The following is a 16,394-nucleotide window of genomic DNA, read 5'->3' as shown; positions in this document are numbered from 1 at the left end:
CCTGCAGTGGAAGTGCAGGGTCTTAACCACTGAACCGCCAGGGAATCCCCTCTCAATAGCTTTAAATGCATGTTTGCAGCTGCTAACCACCAACAAATGATCTCCCTAAGACTAGAACATCAGAAAAGGAACGAAGAGAATGATTGACATAAAGAATGTGAACCCAAAGTCATGATATTTCTATACCACAGAGAGATTTAGCAAAAAGATGTCACGACCTGTGAACACCACACAGGATCAGCAAAAACTGGGAGAACTTCAGAGCGGTAGGTGGGAGTGGCAGTAATGCCTTAAATTTTTATCACATCTTTCAGTTAGGCTGAGAGCCTGATTAAAAGGGGGGAATTGTTAAAAACAAGACAACAGGTCCCAAGTGGAGTCACTCATGCTAAGCCCCATTTCATCTAATTGAGACTTATAGTTTCAGCCTCTCCCAGAAATGTAATCTTAAGCCAGTCGATCGGGAATCACCTGGTTGGCACTAGTGAGGTAATCTGCCTGATAGACCCCTGCATCCCCTAAAGGAAGGTGACCTTGCCACAACAAATCCACTTTTTGCTGGTATAACTCCTTATTCCAATGCTCTTCTGTTTATAAAAGTCTTTCATTTTCTGTAGCTCCTCAGAGCTCCTTTCTCTCTGCTTAAATGGGATGCTGCTGCCCAACTCATGTTGAATTCATGCTGAATAAAGACTATAAGATCTTTATTTTTAGTATTTATGGGAATCTTCATTACCGCGTGTGGGATCTTCGTTGCGGCATGCGGGATCTTTAGTTGTGGCATGCGAATTCTTAGTTGTGGCATGTGGGATCTAGTTCCCTGACCAGGGATGGAACCCAGGCCCCATGCATTGGGAGTGCAGAAAAAGACTATAAGATCTTTAAATTTTACTCAGTTGAATTTTGTTTTTTCAACAATAGTATGCTAGGGACTTCCCTGGTGGCGCAGTGGTTAAGAATCCCCCTGCCAATGCAGGGGACATGGGTTCGATCCCTGGTCTGGGAAGATCCCACATACCACGGAGCAACTAAGCCTGTGCGCCACAGCTACCGAGCCTGCGCTCTAGACCCTGCGAGCCACAGTGACTGAGCGCGTGTGCCACAACTACTGAAGCCCACATGCCTAGAGCCCGTGCTCCGCAACAAGAGAAGCTACCGCAGTGAGAAGCCCCCGCTTGCCGTAACTAGAGAAAGCCCGCGCAGCAACAAAGACCCAATGCAGCCAAAAATAAATAAATAAAAATAAATAAATTTATATTAAAAAACCCCCAACAGTATGCTCTGTATTATGCATTCTCAACAGGGGCAGTATCAACTCCACCCCCCAAACTGGGCAAAAATTGGTTCTTGGATATAGGCCAAGAAACCTTACATTTCAATGGGATGGATTTCATGACCTTAAGAAAGACATTCTGGGGTTGTAGGAATACAACACCCCCCCGCCCCCCGCCCCATTGGATTTATAATTTTAAGCTTTTTAGGTATATGTCCTAGGAAAGGGAGGTGTTGGCTGGATCAAACGATAAATCTTTTGGCAGTTTTGAGCTTCCACAGGCAGGCCATTTAAGGTGGGCAGGTACTCTGGGGACACTGCCTTAAGCTGTTAAAAACCATGCCAAAATTTGGTCAAGTCACTTAGTGCAGGGGTTTGAATGGAGTCCTTCTGAGAGTTTTTGCAGTTCTCAATATGCAAGCTGAATTGTTTAGGGGTGAAGTGCACTGATACCTTCAATTTATCTTGCAATGCATGAAAAATAAGATGGATTGCTGCATGCATACATTAACCACCATATGATAAAGTAAATATAACAAATGTTACTTGTAGAATCTAGTCTGTCCCCAGTCCCCCATTAGAATGTGAGCTCCCGGAGGGCAGGGACTTTTTCGGCCAGGCACAGGGTAAGCAGTCAGTAAATATTTGTGGAGCGAATACGTGCAAAGCACTAAGAACAAGTAAGCGCTCAGTAAGGGCAAACGTTCACAAGTCTATTGTTGCGGGAAACCCGCAAGTTCCGGCCTTGGAAGCGAGGTCGAGGGTGCGCGCGCAGGCCCGGCGTGGTCGCTCTGGCCGCCTGTCGCCTCGGCTCTGTGGTGGGTCCTCCGGGCCGCAGAGCATGCGCAGGGCAGCGCCTGCGGGGATCGCTATGGCAGCGGCGTCGCGGCGGGTCGGGCCTCTGCGCTGGCACCCTGGCAGGGCCGCCTCAGACGCCGCCGGCACCACTTCCTCTGTGGAATGAGCGGGGCCTCCTGCCGCCGCTCGCCGCGCCCCCCGCCGCTGCCGCCGCTGCCGCCGCATCCCGACTGTGGGCCCGCTCCGGGAACATGCCCCTGACCGCCTACTGCTACCTGCGTGTCGTGGGCAGGGGCAGCTACGGGGAGGTGACGCTCGTGAGGCACCGACGGGACGGCAGGCAGGTCGGCGGGGCTGGGGCCCGGCAGGGGATGGGGGCAGGCAGGGGTTCGTCGAGGGCGCCGTCCAAGGGCTGGGCCGAGATATTCTGAAGGGGACGCACCTCAGATGGCACTTCTTCAGGGAAATCGTCCCAGACCATCAAGAGTAGGCCAGGCCTTCCTGTCATATGCTCCCCGAACTCCCTGGCGTTCTCTTTGTAGTCGTAATCGGTGTGCTTAATCTGCACACTTTGCCCGCACTCTCGACAGTTCCGTGAGAGCGTACACTCCCAGGACCTAACGGCGGCGCCTGGCAAGTATTCCTCCTTCAGTGAAGGGCACCATACCCCGTCTGACCTGGAGACCTCTGGACTCGCTCAAAACTCAGCTCATCACCTTCCCTCCAGACCTCCTCTCACGGTCCCCATTTCAGGGAGTAGCACCACCAACCAACCAATTGCCCAAGCTGGACACCTGGGAGTCGTTCTGGGATCCCCCCCTTACCTTCCCCCACTCCTACCCCCTTATTCGTCTGTCCACTAAGCCAACTGGCCTCTTCTTCATCTCCACGGGTACCTCCCCCATCCAGGACATCATAGTCTCTAGCTAAGCTATGGCCATGGCCTCCCGCTTGTCCTCCCTGCCACATGACTTGCCCTTCTCCAATTCATCACTTTCATTGCAGTCTCAGTGATCTTTCTAAAACGTGCCTCTAATGTTGCACTTTATCCCATTAGCCTCAGGATAATAAACCAATTCTTAAATGTGGTTTATAAACGGGTGACCATATAATGTATTGTACAAACTGGGACAATTTGGAAACTGAAAGGAGACACTATTTATATTACACCAGGACAATGGGACTGCCCCAGACAAACTGAAGGGAGATGGCCCCATAAGTATAAGGTCCTCTCGCCTATTCTGCCTTGTCTCAGGTGCTGGTCACTGCCTGGAACACAAGCTCAGGCATAAGAGATTTATTCAGTGGTCAATGGGGAGGGGGGATTTTTTTGAGCTGAGGATGGGGTGCTAGCTGTAATAATAGTCCCTCACATTTGAGCAGTAGTTTGTTTACATTTTACCAAGCACATTTATGCTTTGTTACAAAACACATTTATGATTGTGTTTGTTGAATAATGAATTGTTTGGTGTGTCAGTTGGTTGAGGGCAATGTATTAGGTGTTGGAGGATTTTTTTTTTTTTTTTTTAAGTGAGAATTATTTTGGATGTTGAGGATAGGTGATGTTTAGCCTTATTGGGCCTTGGATCCCTTTGAGTATGTAATGGAATTCACAGACCCATTCTGTCTGCAGATGTATATTCAAGTCATATTGTATGCACCTTTGTAGGGGGAACTTAGAGGTTAAAGAATCTCTACCACAGATTTTTTGGTTAATTCAGTGGTATATTAACACTGACTCATTTTTAGCCATTAATGAAATTGTAAAATGCAGATGGAAAGTATAATTTTTTTGTGACCCCCCCCCTACCCTGCTATAAGTCTAACTTGTAAAAAAGTATCATTAGTGGTAACAAGTCTTTTTCCCAGTTTTGTGCTTTGTGAATAACAAAATGAATAGGTTATGTGGCAGTCTCCAGAAGGTTTGTTTTGAGGACACTCAGGGTAACCCTTAAATACTTTTGAATCTATAATACTGTATGTTTGTTTGCATATTGTAAAAACATGTGTTTTTTTTGTAGTATGTCATCAAAAAGCTGAACCTCCGAAATGCCTCCAGCCGAGAGCGGCGAGCTGCTGAACAGGAAGCTCAGCTCTTGTCTCAGTTGAAGCATCCCAATATTGTCACCTACAAGGAGTCGTGGGAGGGAGGGGATGGTCTGCTGTACATCGTCATGGGCTTCTGCGAAGGAGGTGATCTGTACCGAAAGCTCAAAGAGCAGAAAGGGAGGCTTCTGTCCGAGAGTCAGGTGGTGGAGTGGTTTGTTCAGATCGCTATGGCTCTGCAGGTACTGTCAGGACTCAGCATCCCACTTGCTCCAAGGTGACAGAGGGATGCCTGGTGGATTTTAGGAAAATGCTTCCCCAAATGCTTAATGAAAAAAAAAATTCTTTTAAAAATCCATTTATGAAGTGGACCTAGTTCCTCTTGCTGTAGCACTGAAGTGTTCTGAATGAGTGATATCTGTATTGAAGCAGACATGGATTTTTTCTGATTGCTGGGAAAGACAATTCTCTATTCATTTAATATTTATAGCAAAATCCATTTTAAGGGCCCTGAGTTGACAAAGAGCAAAGAATGACCATGTTTGTTATCAGTTGGTCAGCTGCATCATACTGAAAGGTGGTTGGGCTAATTAATCTGCCTAAACTGTGGGGCTTTGGGCTTTAACCCTGCTGTGGCAGAGTGAGTAGAAATGTGAAACATGTTTGTGTTTTATTACACACATATTCAAACGTGAGACTGTTTATGGAATATCACTCTGATATTAGAGAATGTATCTTAGGATTTAAACAATAAAAGTGATATTGTTATAGTTGAAAATATTAAGCTGAAGATTTCATGAATCTGAGAGGAATGTGCATTTGACCTTGTATAAGTTGTCTTTCTACCTTCAGTGAAAGTTTGTAAGCACATTTTTTAACTGGGTCCTTATAATGCTAGAAGGTATGACTGTCAAGTCACCAGGGAACAATTTTGAAGGAAGCTGGGCAAATTAATGCATGGAACTTAATTTCTTACTTTGGAAAGTTGTAAATTAGACTTTTTATTTAGAGATTATAAAACAATAGTGTTTTGATGTGTAGGTAAGGCTCATCTAAGAGTATAAGGCTCTTTAACTTATACAGTTGTTGATGGTATATAAGAAGTCAGGTATAAATAAGTCAGGTATTAAATATTTATATTTAATAAAATTTTATTTTTCTTCAGTATTTACATGAAAAACACATCCTTCACCGAGATTTAAAAACTCAAAATGTCTTCCTAACAAGAACAAACATCATCAAAGTGGGTGACCTAGGAATTGCCCGAGTGCTTGAGAACCACTGTGACATGGCTAGCACCCTCATTGGCACACCCTACTACATGAGCCCTGAATTGTTCTCAAACAAACCCTACAACTATAAGGTAGGATTTGGCTGTGTTTGCCAGCTCACCTTGTCTCTACGGCAGTATTTGTAATTTTAGAACCCATCAGAATAGTAAGTTAGAAGAATTCTCTGTGAATTGGTTTAAGGAAAATGTCTTTTTTCTTTTTTTTTAAGAGGAGAAATGTAAATAAGGCATTCTGACATTTAACCATTTACTATTTTTTTTTCCTAGTCTGATGTTTGGGCTCTGGGATGCTGTGTTTATGAAATGGCCACCCTGAAGCATGCTTTCAATGCAAAAGACATGAATTCTTTAGTTTATCGGATTATTGAAGGAAAGGTAAAGAATATTCTGGAATTAATTGTTTTTAATATTTGGAGCAAGGTTAATTTAATGCAGGTTTGAAAGTAGCTACTGAGAAAAGGGAGTAATCATGTTGGGTGGATAGTTAAGAATGGTGGGTCCTGTCTGTGGGGAGGGTTGAACTGGAGGAGAAGGGAACGATCAATGGCTTAATGGCTCTGAAGAATTGGCTTCTTGAAAACCAGTACCTTATAGACACAGGATGTGCAGGTGCCCTGAGGCTATTGGTAGCTTCACCTAAGCGGTTAAATGAGCCCTGTTTAAAAGGAGTCTACTCTGTTTGGACTTCCTTGGTGGCGCAGTGGTTAAGAATCCGCCTGTCAATGCAAGGGACACGGGTTCAAGCCCTGGTCCGGGAAGATCCCACATGCCGCGGAGCAACTAAGCCCGTGCGCCACAACTACTGAGTCTGTGCTCTAGAGCCCGCGAGCCACAGCTACTGAGGCCCGCGCACCTAGAGCCTGTGCTCTGCAACAAGAGAAGCCACCACAATGAGAAGCCCGCGCACCGCAATGAAGAGTAGCTCCCCGCTCACTGCAACTAGAGAAAGCCCGCGTGCAGCAACGAAGACCCAACGCAGCCAAAAATAAATAAATAAAATAAATAAAAGATTTATTTTTAAAAAAAGAGTCTAGTCTGTTTGAACTTGTTGCTCCTTTGATAATCATCACAATCACTAGTAACCAGTTAAAAATTGCAGAAAGCATTGTGTATGATAGATGCTAGAGTGACCAACTTTATGTGTCAATTTCATGAGGCTAGTTGCCCCCTGCAGTGTCAGGCATCCTCACACCATTAAGTTTTAAGGCTATAAATCACCTACTGATTTTAACATTATACCAAGACTCATTTATTTTTTTAATTTGAAAAAATATCAAAAAACACAGAAAAAGTAAAATTTGCTCATAATTCCACTTCTTAAAGAATCAAACAAGAAAGGGGTGAAATTCCCCTGTTTCCATCCATTTCCATCCCTTGGAGATAACCATTGGTAATGGTTTGGTGCATAACCTTCCTGGCTTTTCCCTGTCTTTATAACTCTGGATGTGTATGTTAAAAAAGTAACTGAAATGGAATCAGGCTATACACACTGGTATACAACCTGCTTTTTTGACTTAATAAATGAGGGACATCTTTCCAGGTCAGTACCTGTAAGTCTTGTATTTTTTTAAAGGCTGCCTGGTATTTTATTAGAAGGGTATACCATACTCTATTCCACAAGTACCCTATGAATGGCCATTTACATTGTTTCCATTTGTTCACTATGACAAGAACAATACTGCAGTGAATATCCTGGTACATAAATCATGCTCTTATTTATGAAGGAGAGGGTCCTCAAATGGGACTGCTGGTTTAAAGGATATATTTTATAATTTTACAACTTGCTATTATAACCAGGATGCCAGATACGCTTCCTGCAGACTAATATGCTGGTTATTTTCTGCTGTGGATAATGATTTAAAAAATATATCTTGGGAAACCTCTACCTTCTTTTACTTTCTTCACAAGACTGTTAGTCATACTTATGGTATTATTTCTCTTTGTAGCTGCCACCAATGCCGAAAGATTACAGCCCAGAGCTGGCAGAAATAATAAGAACCATGCTGAGCAAAAGGCCTGAAGAAAGACCTTCTGTGAGGAGCATCCTAAGGCAGCCTTACATAAAGCGCCAAATATCCTTGTTTTTGGAGGCCACGAAGGCGTAAGACATTTCCCTTGCAAATAGGTCAGCTAAATAGATGGAATAAAAGAGGGTGGCTTTTATAATTTTCATGTGTGAGAAGTTATGGTGAGTTTTTTAAAAACATGAAGTAGAATTGCATGATTAGAACAAGTGTTGAGATTTGCTTAATTGCTAAAATCAGAAATCTAGAGAACCATTGGAGGAATCACTTTCACATTTCTCAGAGTTCCAAGACATATTGAGTACGATTCTTTTAAAAGGATGTATGTTTTAGAAATAATATTAAAATGAGAGATCTTCTAAGAAGCCTATCATTACATTATGTACTATGTAAGATAATAGTCACATTTAAAAAATAATACTCAAATCTCAGAGGGCTTTTATAAGGTTCCCTCTTTACTCATATAACTTCTCAAGGGGATAGAATTCCTTCTTTGACTTTCAGGTCCTACCTTCGCTAAATAGCTGTTCTAGGATCTGAGACTTAGAGCTGGACAAGACCTTCACAGTCCCTGTCTTTTGACGTGTTAAATTTGGGAGGCAATGCTAGAGAGGCCCTGGGGGATAAAGAAGGATCATATTTTTGTTTACATTGCCTATAATTTCCTACCAACAGACCTTTGGCCTTCTGCAGCTCTGGTCTTCATGCTCCCCTTGAATTCTCCAGAGGTTTAGCTCCATTGGAAAATGTCACACTTAAACAGTTGGGGATATTATTCCTGTATACATTTATTCTGCAAGTCAAGGCTGAGTATACCAATCATTTTTACTTTCAAACTTGGCAAAGTAGTTGTGGTATTATTACAAATGTGAAACTTGAAGATGAAAATTATCCTGGTGCTTCTAATTGTGAGGCAAGTTTTCATAGGTTTTAAATTTTAGAATAATATTGTATTTACAGAAAAGTTGCAGAGATAGAACAGAGAGTTTCTGTATAACCCTCACCCAGTTTCTCCTATCAGCATCTCATGTTACCATGGTACATTTGTCAGAACTAAGAAAACAACATCAGTATCTTATGTTGACTAAATCCAGACTTCACTTGGCTTACACCAGTTTTTCTACTAGTGTCCTTTTTCTGCTTCAGGATCCAGTCCAGCATACCATATTACTCCTCATTTCTCCTTAGTCAACTTGGGTCTCTGACAGTTTCTCACTTTCTTTGTTTTTCATGACCTTGATTGTTTTTGGAGATTACTGGTCAAGTGTTTTGTAGAACGCCCACTGGTTTTTAGAAGACTGTTCTCTATAAAAGGAGCAGTTCTATGGGAATTCCCTGGCAGTCCGGTGGTTAGGACTCCACGCTTCCACTGCAGGGGGCACAGGTTCAATCCCTGGTCAGGGAACTAAGATCCCACAAGCCACATGGCATGGCCAAAAAAGAAAAAAAATAAGAAAATAAAAGACAGAAAGAAAGAAAACGAGCCGTTCTAAGAGGGAGTGTAACATATATGCACATTTCCTCATATATATGGAAACCTTTAACCTTCACTGTACTGATAATAACTTTTTCTTCTTTTCTTCCTCATAAAGAAAAACCTCTAAAAATAATATTAAAAATGGTGACTCTAAATCCAAGCCTGTGGCTACAGTGGTTTCTGGAAAGGCTGAATTAAGTCATGAAGCCGTTCCCCCTCAACCACACTCTTCTGAGGGCTCCAAGACATATGTAATGGTATGTCTCATTCTAAAGGATATGTGTTCTAGAAACTGTATTAAAATGATAGGTTACCTAAGCTAGTTATTCTATGTGAAATGACTAAGCTTCATTAGATTTCTGTTGTATAAGTAATTTTGTATTGTAAAGAAGGAATACTGGTGAAGTATTCAAAGTGCCTATTAAAATGTTCATGAAGTCAGTGCTGTAATAACTTTAAGAAGTTTTTTTAATTGAGGTGAAATTTATATAACATAAAGTTAACCATTTTAAAGTGAACAATTAATTGCATTTAGTATATTCACAGTACTGTGCGACCATCACCTCTATCTCGTTCCAAAACATTTTCATCACCCCAAAAGGAAACCTCATACCCATTAGGTCGTCACTCCTCCTCCATCCAGCCCCTGTAAAACACCAGTGTTCTCTGTTTGTATGGGTTTGCCTATTCTGAATATTTGATATAAATGGAATCATACAATATGTAACCTTTTGTGTCTGGCTTCTTTCACTTAGCATGTTTTTGAGGTTCATCCAGGTAGCATATATCAATACTTCATTTATTTTTATGTCTAAATAATACCCCATTGTATGTATATGCCACAGTTTGTTTATCCATTCATTCATTGGTAGATATTGGGTTGTTTTCACCTTTTAGCTTTTGCTATGAACATTCATGTACAATGTTTGAGTATCTGTTTTCAATTCTCTTGGGTATAATATCTAGGAGAGTAATTGCTGGGTCATATGGTAATTCTATGTTTAACTTTTTGAGGAATGACCACATTGTTTTTCCTTTGTGGTTGCACCATTTCATGCTTTTATCAGCAATCCCTGAGAATTCCAGTTTCTCTACAACTTCACCAACTCTTGTTATTTTCTGTTTTTCTGATTCTAGCCATCCTAGTGGATGTGAAGTGGTATGTTATTGTAGTTCTGATTTGCATTTGACTAATGACATAGAACTTGTTGGCCATTTGAATGCCTTCTTTGGAGAAATATCTATTAAGTCCGTTGCCCATTTTTTAATTGGGTTTTTTGTTTTTTATTATTGAGTTCTAAGAGTTCTTTCTATATTATAGATACTAGACCCTCATCAGATATATGATTTACAAATATTTCCTCCCGTTCTGTAGGTTGTCCTTTCACTTTCTTGATAACATCCTTTTATGCACAAATGTTTTTAATTTTGATGAAGTCTAATTTATTTGTTTTTTACTTTTGTTGCCCATGCTCATATCTAAGAATCCCTTGCTAAATCCAAGGTCATGAAGATGTACACCTATGTTTTCTCCTAGGATTTTTATAGTTTTAGCTCTTATATTTAGGTTATTGATCCATTACAAATTTTTTTATTATGGTAAAATATAAGTAATATAAAATTTGCCATTTTGTACCATTTTTAAATTAATTAATTAATTAATTATTTTCATTTTGTACCATTTTTAAGCATACAATTCAGTGGTCTTAATTACATTCACAATGCTGTGCAGCCATCACCATATCTTCCAAAACCTTTTCATCATTCCAAACAGAAACTCTGTACCCATTAAGGTCTAACTCCCCATTGCCCCTACTCCCAGACCCTGGTAGCCTCTGATCTACTTTCTCTATTCTCTAATATTCCGCTGTATGTATATACCACATTTTGTTTATCCATTCATCTGCTGATGGACATTTGGGTTGTTTCCATCTTCTGGCCGTTGTGAATAATGCTGCTATAAACATTAGTGTACAAATATCTGAGTCCCTACTTTTAGTTCTTGGGACAAATACCTGGGAGTGGGATTGTTGGGTCTTATGATTATTCCATGTTTAACTTTCTGAGGAACCTGCTATTCCATTTTGAGTTAATTTTTTAATATGGTGTGAGGAGTGCTATAATAACTTGGAAGCATGTTTTCATTCAGGTTGAAGACAAATATTTGTCCCAGGAGAAACCCATAGTCATTGGCCCCTTGAAGACACCCGCAAGTCTGAAAGGCCACACCTACAAACCAGACGTAAGCAATACCACAGAATCGCTAGCCACGATCAGTAGGGTGAATATTGACATCTTACCTGCAGAAAGGAGGAACTCAGTAAACAACAGCTTAGTTCAAGAGAATCAACGAAGACATTTAGATGCCTCTAATGAGCTAGAAGGTAAATGTATTATTTCTCAAGTGAAAGAGAGGCTGCAGGATAACACTAAATCCAGTGCTCAACCTGGAAACCGAATTCCCACATGGTCCATTGACTATGTCACTGGAGAAAGGAATGACCCAGTGAAGCCTCTGCAGCCCCTAAACAAAGACCAAAATTTATCAAAGGACCAGGTGAGTGACATGCACAAGGTATTGGTTTCAGAAAGAAGACTGGAAAGTGTGGTTACAAAGGTGTGGGTTGTGTTCTTTGTGCTTTTAGTTGTGGTTTTAGGAAAATCGGTTGTTCCCATATAACAGTTTAAACATGACAGAACCAAAGGATAGGACCCAAGGAATTCTTAGATCCCTTCTGTGCCCTGGTGTAGGGTACTTGCCATTTGCCATTAGTGTGTTTTTTCCTATTTCTACGTCATTCTTTTGTAAGTCCTCCAAGTGGATGGGCAGTTCCAAAAATTAGGTAATATCACATTCCTTCTTGCTTTTAAAGTTAGTGGATTGTCTGATTTTTTAAGTTAAGGAATTAAAAAAACATATTTTATGTGTTGGAACCAAAGGAGAAGGAAGAAAGGAAGAAAAGGAACGGAACAAAAGGATTTTGATACTGAGAGACTATTCTGAGTAAATTTAAAGGGTATCTTCTACTTGAACATGGAAAGAAGCCTAAATTAGATGAAGCATGGTAATAGCTAAGGATTAGAAAGAAAGCCAGAACATTTGATTAACTTTACATTTTTATTTGTGAAATATTTAAAGAATATATTTAATGTATATATTGACTATATTTTTATAATCTACATATATTTAAACTTTATATATTACATACATTTTCATATTTAACACTTTTATATAAATATATATAACTATTTTATGCATCTATAGTCAAATGTTTTTATTTATTTATTTTATTTATGGCTGTTTGGGTCTTTGTTGCTGTGTGTGGGCTTTCTCTAGTTGCGGTGAGCAGGGGCTACTCTTCGTTGCGGTGCACGGGCTTCTCATTGTGGTGGCTTCTCTTGTTGCGGAGCACGGGCTCTAGGCACGCAGGTTTCACTAGTTGTGGTACGTGGGCTCAGTAGTTGTGGCTCGCGGGCTCTAGTGCATAGGCTCAGTAGTTGTGGCGCATGGGCTTAGTTGCTCCACGGCGTGTGGGATCTTCCCAGACCAGGGCTCGAACCTGTGTCCCCTGCATTGGCAGGCGGATTCTTAATCACTGTGCCACCAGGGAAGTCCCTCAAATGTTTTTAATAAGGTTTTGTTTTTATAGAAAAGTACAAGTATGATGCTCCTTTCATTTGAACTCATTGAATTGAAACCAAAATTTAGTCCTAAGCTTTCTCTGGACACTGGAATCCTTAGTACTTTATAGATAAAATGATGTGTGTCCTGCTTGTTCTGCTTGACTGTCAAATTATATTCAAGTTCGCATCTTTTATTTTTTTCCGTAATTATTTAAAAAATTTTTAAAGTGCCAATTCAGTGGTTTTTAGTATATTTATAAAGTTGTACATTCACTGCCATTATCTGTTTCCAGAACATTTCCATCACCTCAAAAAGAAACCGCATACTCAATACTAGTCACTCTCCATTCCTCCTTGTCTCTAGCCCTTGGCAACCATTGTCTGTATGAATTTGCCTATTCTCAATATTTCATATAAATGGAATCATACATATATGGCCTTTTGTATCTGGCTTCTTTTATTTAGCATAATGCTTTCAAGGTTATATCCATGTTATAGCCTGTACCAGTATTTCATTTCTTTTTATTGCCAAATAAATTCTACTGTATGTATATTTCATATTTTATTTATCTATTCATCAGTTGATGAACATTTGGGTTGTTTTCACTTTTCACTGTGGGTAAAGTTGCTTTGAACATTCATGTACAAGTTTTTGTATGGACATATGTTTTCAATTCTCTTGGGTATATACCTAGGAGTGGAATTGCTGTATCATATGGTGACTCTATGTTTAACTTTTTGAGGAACTGCACAACTGTTTTCCAAAGCAACTATATCATTTTACTTCCCATCAGCAATGTATGAGAGTTGTAATTTCTCCACATCCTCACCAACACTTATTTTCTGTGTTTTTTGTTTTGTTTTGTTTTGTTTTTGATTCTAGCCATCCTAGAAGTGGTATCTTATTGTGGTTTTGATTTGCACCTCCCTAATGACTAATGTTGTTGAGCATCTTTTTATGTGCTTATTGGCCATTTTTATACCTACTTTGGAGAAATATCTATTCAAATTCTTTGCCCATTTTAAATTGGTTTATTTATCTTTTTATTGTTGAGTAGTAGGAGTTCTTTATCAATTACAAATGTCAGTCTCTTATCAGATATAAGATTCAAAAATATTGTCTCCCATTCTGTGGATTGTCTTCACGTTCTTTTTAAAGTGTATTTTATTTTATTTTATTTTGACTGTGCCATGCAGCATGTGGGATCTTAGTTCCCTGACCAGGGATTGAACCTGTGCCCCTTGCATTGGAAGTGTGGAGTCTTAACCACTGGACCACCAGGGAAGTCCCATCTTCACTTTCTTTTTTTTATTATTTATTTATTTTTTCTTTATTACTTTTTTGGCTGCGTTGGGTCTTAGTTACAGCATGCGGGGCCTTCGTTGAGGCGTGCGGCATCTTTCATTGTGGCGCGTGGTCTTCTCTCTAGTTGTGGCGCATGGGCTCCAGGGCATGTAGGCTCCAGAATGCGTGGGCTCTGTAGTTTGCAGCATGTGGGCTGTCTCGTTGAGGCGCGTGAGCTCAGTAGTTGTGGCGCGCAGGCGTAGTTGCCCCACGGCATGTGGGATCTTAGTTCCCCAACCAGGGATCGAACCTGCGTCCCCTGCATTGGAAGGCGGATTCTTTACCACTGGACCCCCAGGGAAGTCCCCCATCTTCACTTTCTTGATGGTGTCCTTTACAGCATAAAAGTTTTAAAATTTGATGAAATCTAGTTTTGTCTATTTGTTATTTTGTTGCTTCTGCTTTTAGTGTCATGAAGATTTCTCCCATAATTTCTTCTAAGAGTTCATAATTTTAACTCTTACGTTTAGATCTGAGATCTATTTTGAGTTAATTTTTGTGTGTGATGTGTAGAAAGGGTTCTACTTCATTCTTTTGTATGTAGATGTCCACTTGTCCCAGTACCATTTGTTAAAAGATTATTCTTTTCCCATTGAATTTTCTTGGGACCCTCATTGAAAATCAGTAGACCCTAAATATGATGATTTATTTTTATACTCTCAATTCTGTACCACTGATTTTTCTATCCGTTTGTCAGTAACACAATTACTGTAGGTTTATAGTAAGTGGTTTTTTTTTTTTTTAAAGTGAACAGGACAGAATCCACCCAGCTTTACAGCCACACAGCTCTGGGTCTGAACCTTTCCTGTCTCAACAGCAGCGGCAGAAGAAAAGAGAACATACTGAGCATACTGAGCATAGTGGGGAAAAGAGACAGGTCAGCAGAGATCTCTTTGGAATAAGTCATTGTGCTGCTGCTTGGGAAACAGACTTTAGGAAGCTTCATTTCTATCTAGAATGATGTGCTAAAAAGGCACATACATAATGCAAGGAACATATAAAGAAGGGTAGAAATGCTAAATATTAGTTATCAAATGTCAGTGAGTTGGAAGCAGAGTAAGGATTTTATCTTCTCCAGCAAGGATGGACAGCTCATTTTGAGAGTTAAAGGAACAGGCCAACAAAGGTAAATCTCTGATTCCTCTTATGTCATATTAATGAACAGTTTCTCCCTCAGCTTCTGCATAAGATCGTGGCAACCCCTCATTTCTGGAAGTAACTTTCACAGGCACCCTCTCTATAAGCTTCTTAGATGGTCATTCACTTTTGGCAGAGTTTCTTCCCCTCCGCCACCGTCCCCCCCCCCCCCCACCAAATGCAATGTTTTAAAGTTTTTGAGAGGGAATCACTGACAAATACATAGATTTACCGATGGGGGACCTTTGGAGGTAGATGTATATGACACTGATAACCTCCTCCTCTTTGTTAATTATGGAAGTTCCAAGAGACTCCTCCTCGTCTTTTGCCTTCTCTTTCTACTGTTGGAAAAGTGGATGTCACATCAACACAAAAAGATGCTGAAAACCAAAGTAGAGTGGTCGCTGGGTCTGTGAGCAGTTCGAGGAACAGAGAGATATCATCATCAAAGGTTTGTAGGAGTCTATGTTGGATTTTTTTAAGCTTTATTATAAAGCCTTTTGGTTGTAAATCCTGCATATATTGTGAAGTTTTGTATTAAAACATCTTAGCCCTGCTTTTTGCCAGACACTGGAAAGCTCAAATTTGTGATTCTCAACAGAAGCTTTGATTGAAACGGACAGATTCTATCGTTTCAGGGCTGGTCACTTCCGGTTAATTAAGGAGACCAAGTGGATTCTGAATGTAGGAAATGCAGAATTCCCTATTTGCCCTTCCAAAGATGAGCTCTTCCTAGAAATGAGGGCTGTGATCATCCTAGCTAGGAGTTGTAAGCCTGATGTGAACTGGTTTCAAGTGGACACTCCTTTAAAGACCTGTGCAGGGCCTTTCCTGTAGTGCTGGATGATATGTCATGCATTGTAGGTATTATAAGAACAGTAAATAGGAATGGAAGTAACTGACTTTCTTTAAAAGGACCGACCATTATCAGCAAGAGAGAGGAGGCGACTAAAGCAGTCACAGGAAGAGATCTTCCCCTCAGGTAAAGTTGTTCTCTTTCCTTCATCTATTGGAGGTTATTGGTATGGCTCATGGACATAGCATTGGTACTGATTGTGAGGTGTTAAGAATTTCCAGCATCAGTAATCCATTTGGGAAACCAATTTAGAAGAATTTTTGAAATTTCCTAGTCAAGCCTTTCAAAAAATTGGCATAGTATTGGATCTGGAACTTGTGTTATTAGAGAAAGAGGACTCTAAAAAGAGAGCAAGAGAGCTTTGAGTGACAGTAACTCCTGGGAGATTTCAGACAGGAAAGCAGTCAGGCGAATGTTTAGTTTGTTTCCGTGTTCAGAGTCTGTTGGTCAGAGAAGTGCTCTCTTCTCAGGAACAGAGAGAGGAAGCCAGGAGAATGGTACTGCCCTGGACTGAGGGCTGTGA

General features: G+C 40.5%; 1 protein-coding gene across 7 annotated transcripts in view; it reads left to right on the top strand.

Moving 5' to 3' along the window:
- NEK4 (NIMA related kinase 4) overlaps positions 1-16,394 on the top strand; it is a 56,104-nt gene that overhangs the window by 13,438 nt on the left and 26,272 nt on the right. Inside the window, exons 1-10 of one of the 7 annotated variants that reach the window (XM_082414469.1) lie at positions 2,041-2,415; positions 4,093-4,359; positions 5,283-5,480; positions 5,676-5,783; positions 7,355-7,509; positions 9,025-9,166; positions 11,059-11,526; positions 14,633-14,776; positions 15,317-15,466; positions 15,931-15,997. In XM_082414469.1, coding sequence (XP_082270595.1) covers positions 2,323-2,415; positions 4,093-4,359; positions 5,283-5,480; positions 5,676-5,783; positions 7,355-7,509; positions 9,025-9,166; positions 11,059-11,526; positions 14,633-14,776; positions 15,317-15,466; positions 15,931-15,997 — 1,792 coding nt within the window. In that variant the 5' untranslated portion in view covers positions 2,041-2,322. Of the gene's footprint in view, positions 1-2,040; positions 2,416-4,092; positions 4,360-5,282; positions 5,481-5,675; positions 5,784-7,354; positions 7,510-9,024; positions 9,167-11,058; positions 11,527-14,632; positions 14,777-15,316; positions 15,467-15,930; positions 15,998-16,394 lie in introns of those variants that run through there. The other 6 variants (XM_082414464.1, XM_082414466.1, XM_082414468.1 and 3 more) reach the window with 6 other exon arrangements.

The sequence above is a fragment of the Balaenoptera physalus genome (assembly GCF_965194825.1).
Source record: "Balaenoptera physalus genome assembly, chromosome: 11".
Lineage (NCBI taxonomy): Eukaryota > Metazoa > Chordata > Mammalia > Artiodactyla > Balaenopteridae > Balaenoptera > Balaenoptera physalus.
The sequence above is the reverse complement of the archived record's forward strand: the minus strand, read 5'-3'. Positions and strand labels throughout refer to the sequence as shown.